This window comes from Mus caroli, chromosome 2 (genome assembly GCF_900094665.2).
Source record: "Mus caroli chromosome 2, CAROLI_EIJ_v1.1, whole genome shotgun sequence".
NCBI lineage: Eukaryota > Metazoa > Chordata > Mammalia > Rodentia > Muridae > Mus > Mus caroli.
Genome location: NC_034571.1, coordinates 145731606 through 145737774, shown reverse-complemented (window position 1 = coordinate 145737774; position 6169 = coordinate 145731606). Strand labels below are relative to the sequence as shown.

The 6169-nt window shown below is 47.0% G+C and overlaps 1 protein-coding gene across 1 annotated transcript in view; it reads right to left on the bottom strand.

Moving 5' to 3' along the window:
• Nucleotides 1-6169, bottom strand: part of Efcab8 (EF-hand calcium binding domain 8) — a 69969-nt gene that overhangs the window by 4670 nt on the left and 59130 nt on the right. Inside the window, exon 24 of the mRNA XM_021154642.1 lies at nucleotides 3702-3870. Within this exon, the coding sequence (XP_021010301.1) occupies nucleotides 3702-3870 (169 nt within the window). The remainder of the gene's footprint in view (nucleotides 1-3701; nucleotides 3871-6169) is intronic.

Sequence of the window (6169 nt, the reverse complement as noted above, 5' to 3'; positions counted from 1 at the left end):
CTCTCTCTCTCTCTCTCTCTCTCTCTCTTTCCCCGCCCCCCCACCTTTCTCTTTCTACTACCCTCTCAACTCTCCTCCCCATGCCCTGAATAAACTCTATTCTATACTATACTATCCTGTGGCTGTTCCCTCAGGGGGAAGGGATGCCTCAGCACGGGCCAGCGGGGCACCCCCTTACCCCACATCTGACTACACCTCCACCAAACATATTCCTTCTCTTTTTATAAAACACAACAAATATAAAAGCAACTAGAAATGACAGAGAAGTCTGCAGGAAACACTGGTCTGGGCATCACTCTCTTCTCCGGGAGTTCCTGGTCTGTGCCTAAGCTTCCATAGCCAAGCTTGGCCTGGATGCCAGGATGCAGCTGTGGGACCAGCTGAGCTCTTGCCAGCCCCACAGCTCTCCATCCAATATGTGCAAAACCCTGTGAGGAGAGCAGTGAGCACTCAGGGTTGTAGACCTGGGCTGGACTGAGATCAAGAGAGAGAGAGAGAGAGTCTCCTACGAAGCAGCCCAGCCAAGTCTGCTTTGAGATACCCAAAGATAAGGTAAAGATAAGGTAAGCCAGATCTGCCTAAGTCCACTCTCCAGCCCCTCCAGCTCAGACGCAGCCAGAGGAGGTGAGAAGGGAACAATGCCACCTTCCGGCTTCACAGATCAATTACAGGACATCCAGGAAAACCTCATCACAACATCCAGGAAAACCTTGTCGTTGTCATGTTGCATTTTTTAAATGTTTATTGGTAAACTGTCGTTTGTTTTGAGCTCACTGCGAAGCCAGCTCTGGAAGCAGGGTGACCCACTTCCAGTTGTGTAACAGTTCCCCCCAGTTGTAACTCAGACGTATTTATCTCAAAAGATCCTCCAAGCCCCTCTGTCCTGAGTCACACTGGTCCCCTAACTCTGCAGGGAGAACAGGAAAACAGCAAAACAGTCCAAGAAAGCCACATAGCCAGCATTGCTCCGACACCAGAGCCAGAGACGGTGGTGCTACATAAAGAAAACTTCTGGCTGGGATTCCTGGGGAACAGAAACGCCAAACTCCTCCACCTGCTCAGCGATGCCGTCATCAACCAGGGCAGTGCTCGCTGCTTACACAGGAGGACCAATTCCTGGTTCAATTCCCAGAACCAGGATTGAAAGCTGTGTGACTAAATCCTCCCCGCATGGGGGTAGGTGTGGGGCTGAAGCAGGCAGATCCCGAGGATCTGCCAGCCAGCCGCTCTACCCAAGTTGATAAGCACCAGACCAATGAGAGGGTCTGGTTCAAAAGATCTCTGTCCTCATGTGCACGGGCTCACATGAACACACTCATGAACACAAGCAATGCACAGGAACACATCTTAGCAAGCCATGAAAACAACAGGGAGAATCTTCAAACATTGGTCTTAGTAATGACTCCTTGGCCAGAACTCCAAAAGCACCAACAACAAAGTCAAAAGCAGATTAGCAGAGCTCTGTAAAAGCAGGATTACGTGGAACTAAAAGCTTCTCTTGGCAACTATGAAGTGGGAAAAGACGCCCTACGTCTAACACGGGATCACCCCTAAAATATGTAATTCCTGCAGCCTAATAGCAGAAAAAACTGACTGTAAGCTAGGTGAAGGACTTGAATGGACATTTATCCAAATGAGATATGCAAATGGACAGCAGGCTGCAGAAAGATGCTCAGCACCTCTACGTAGGGAGCCGGAATACACCTCACACTCATCAGCATGGCTGTTATCAGAAAGACAGGAACCAGGCAGCAGAGACCAGGCAGAGAGCCCAGAGCCCTTATAAGAATGTAAACCAGGGTAACTACTCTAAAACCACTGTGACATTCCTCAACATTCTTTTCCTACCCAAAAACAAAAACAAACAAAAAAACAAAAAACAAAAACAAAAAAACCTGAAAGCATGTAGTTGACCCATTTGGAAGGCAGAGGCAAGAGAATTGCAAATTTGGGGCCAATGTGGCCTACTATTGCCAGTGGCCAAAACATGTAAACAACCAAAAGATGAATTCAGGCAATACACCTGTAATGGAATATTCTTCAGTCTTAGAAGAGAAGAGAATTCTGTGACTATGACAACAGGGATGAACTCTGAAAACACAAGTCTCAGCGAAATGAGCAAGACACAGGGCAAACTTCAGAATCTCATGTCTAAAATAAACTCATAGAAACTGACCAGGCATTGAGGAGAAGAGAGACACTACAAGATGGCAGAGTCAGGGCTGAGCAAGTGTAGCTAACGTAGTAGATTGTTGGGATGAATTTCACAGCTTGAACGTTTAGAGAAAGAAAACAGGGAAAAGTTTATCACATGATCCTGAATGTACAAAGCCCAGAAACAATCTGTGAATTTAGAAGACAGGCCAGGAATAGTGGTGTCCACCTGGGACCCAGTATGGAAAGAACAAAAGGACTGACATAGTTCAAGGTCAGCCTGGGCTATCATAGTGAAATGCTATCATTAAAAACAACAACAACAACAACAACACAAGTCAGGGTCCAGAAAGATGGCTCAGCTGGTAAAGTACTTGCTACAGAAGCCTGAAGACTGGAGTCAGATCCCCACCATGAAAACTAAAAGTCAATACCGCAGGGCACACTGTGCCCCATGCTGGGGTGTGCAAACAGGCAAATCCCTGACACTCACTGTCCAGCCCCTCCTAGTCAATCAGTGAGCTCCAGGGTCAGTGAGAGAGACCCTGTCTCAAGAATAAGGTGGACGGCAAGTGGAGACCCCAACCTTGATCTTGGGCCCATACCCAGGCACATGTACCCACACATGTGCACACACCTATATACACCTGCACATACGCTGCCACACATACACATGTACAGAAAAAGAAAAAGAGTGCCAGGGCATGGCAAGGTGGCCCAGTGAGTGAAGATACTTGCCACCAAACCTGCCAATTTGAGCTTCACTCCAGGGACACACACAGTGGAGGGAGAGAACCACCTCCCACAGTTGTCCTCTGACCTCTGCATGCATTCCACAGCATGTGCGTCCCCTAATAAATAAATAAGTGTAAAAAAAACACATTTTAATTGGGTTGGTAGTATTTCCTACAGAAAAGCTGGTGGCAGCCAAGATAGTGGTGGCTGTACAGATAGATATAGGTATGCTCTGGAAATTCAAACGGGGATGCTTTCAGCTTGTAAGTGTATATATATACATACACACACACACTCACAATATATATATGTAATATATATGGTGATATATATATATTATCATAACTGTGCTTATTTTCTTTGTTTTGGGGATTGGTTTTGAGGGGTTGTTTGTATGGTTGGTTGGTTGGTTGAGTCAGGGTCTCTCTGTCTAGCCCCAGATGTCCTAAAACTGACTCTGTAGACCAGGTCAGCCTCCGAGTCAGAGACCAGCCTGCATCTGCCTCCCAAGTGCTGGGATTAAAGGTGTGCTCCACCACCTGGCTTATGGCTTATTTCTTAAGAGAAAAGAGCAGACTCTACCAGATATACAATTTCCTAAAGCTCACCAGCACAAGCCAAGCCGGGTGGATGCATAAATGTATGCGAAGATGATTGGTGGCTACTTGGATACAACCGGACAGATTGGCATCTTGCAAGATTCTCTGAGCAGCTGGGAGACCCTTCTCCCCACAGGGCATCAGGGTAATAATGTTAGGTGTGTTCTGTCAGGGACAGAGACAGAAAAGGCCATGCTTCAGCAGCACCCATACCTATGGCATCACCAGAGAGTCTCCAAGCCTTGACATCCCGGTCCTGGCCCGCACTGACAACCAGCTGGAAGGAGTTCACATACAGGATGTCTGTCACGCTGTCCAGGTGGCTGTTCCAGGTAATCAGAAGTGGTGGGGGAACCAGAGAAAAGGTCTGTCCTTCCACAACCTGTAGGGGGCAGTAAGGAGTGACTTACATCACTCTCCCTCGCAAACTCCTCAGCATGGAGGTTCTCAGCCTGTGGGTCGAGGCGCCTTTGGAGGTCACCTATCAGATATCCTGTATATCAGATACTTGCATTGTGGTTCAGAACAGTAGTAAAATCACATTCATGAAGTAGCAATGAAATGATGTTGTGGTTGGGGATCACCGCAACATGAAGAACTGTATCAAAGGGTTGCAGCATTGGGAAGCTTGAGAACCAGTACCTTAGCAGGTACCTAGGACCCAGAGCAGCAGAGTCCAAAGAAGGGCAACCGGACACCAACCAATGAAGCAGCTCTGGACACTTCACATTAGCCTGCCAGCGCTGATGTGTGAGCTGAGAGCCTGTGCATTTATTGACCATCTCGCTGGAACCTCACAACCTTATAGGCCATAGAGCATGTCCACCACTTTACTGAGAAGGAAGAATCAGAGATATTCAGAAATCAACCTGAAGTCACAGAGCTAAAAAGTAATGGACCAGGATGTGAGCCCGCATGTCTTCTAATTCTCTTCACCCAAGCATTGAAAGAACAGACTGCATGGGGTGTCTGGGGACACAGCTGACATCACACTGGGAAAGGTGTTACACTGTGAGAGAAAAGGACTCTATGTAACTGAGAAGTGATCAGGACCGTGTGAGAGAGAGAGAGAGAGAGTGTGTGTGTGTGTGTGTGTGTGCAGGTATGCATGTATGTGGTGTACATATGTACTGGCATGTTTGCCTGTGTTTGGCCCATATGTATGCAAGTGCACATGTGTGTAGATGGCACAGGTGGAGGCCTGAAGTGGACCTCTGGTGTCCTTGATCTCTCACGATCTCTTGCTGAACCCGGAGTTTGCCAATCTCAGCTGGTCTAGCTAACAAGCTCACCCCAGGGACCCCCAGTCTCTGGCCCATGCAGTGCCTGTCCATCTGTCAGATGGGTTCAAGGGGTTCAAAATCCAGTCCTCAAATTTGTGCAGTAAGTATTGTATCCATTGAGCCATCTCCACAACCCCAACCGTTTCAAGATAAAACAAGACCAAGGAATGGACATTTCTTCAGCTATAAACAGGAATGGTAAGCCAGACTAATGCAAACTATGACCCAACAACAGAAGACGGCAGAGAACTCAGAAACCATCCTAAGCATATGCAAAACCCTGGAATATAAGCGTGGTTCAAAAACAGGGCCCGGACAAAGAAGGGCTGTCGAGAGAAAACTGACCACTGTCCCATCTAAAACTAAAATCAATTGGTTTTTCGGTTTTTAGTTCTCATGAAGCCTCCACTGGCATCAAACCTGTCTCATGGGAGACTCTCGGGAGAGTTTGCCGAACTGTTGTTTGTATTGTTGCTACCCAGGAAAATTCACCTGCAAAGACACTTGTGCCTAGCGTTCCCTCAGTGAAGCGTTCGTTCCTATCTCCACCCCTTACCTGCTTTATTCACATAGCCCGAGTCTCCAGATTTTCTATCTCTTATTGAGTTGGCATACCTTGAGGGGTTCGTGTCTTCCTTAGATTTTATTCATTTTCTTTTTTTACAGTAAAAAAAAAAAAAATTATACCCAGTTGGTGTTGGCACACACCTTTCATCCCACCACTCAGGAGGCAGAGGTGGGCAGATCTCTGAGTTTGAGGCCAGCCTGGACTAAAGAGTGAGCTTCAGGATTGCCAGGGCTACACAGAGAAACCCTGTCTCAAAAAAAGACAAAAACAAAAACAAACAAAAAAATATAAACTGTTTTTAATGTCAATAATAAGCAACAACTCAAATAAACATATGTGATTCCATGTGGTGGCACTAGAAAGTAAACTGTCATCTGACTAGAAAATCTGACTGTGATTTGCTGTCCCTGAGATGGGAGCATGGTATGCCACACATAGTCTATAGCTCACTAACAAAATAAAGGCTAAAGCCATCCGAGACTATAGTACACCTAGGAAAATCTCTTGAGAAAGCCCAGTGCCCTTCCAATGATAAGAACTCTCACCAGCTTAGGCGTGAGGAAGGCTCACTCAGCAGGGCAGCACCAGCAAACCCTCAGCTAATGTGAGACTCAGCACCATAAAAGCTCTTCCTCTCAGATCAGGCGTAAGGCAGGGATGCCGCTCCCATTCCTACTCCACAGGGTCCTAACCTGAGCAAGCAGGAAAGGGGGAGAAAGACAAGGTACTCGAATAAAAAGAAAAGGTAAGCCAGGCAGTGGTGACACACACCTTTAATCCCAGCACTTGGGAGGCAGAGGCAGGTAGATTTCTGAGTTTGAGGCCAGCCT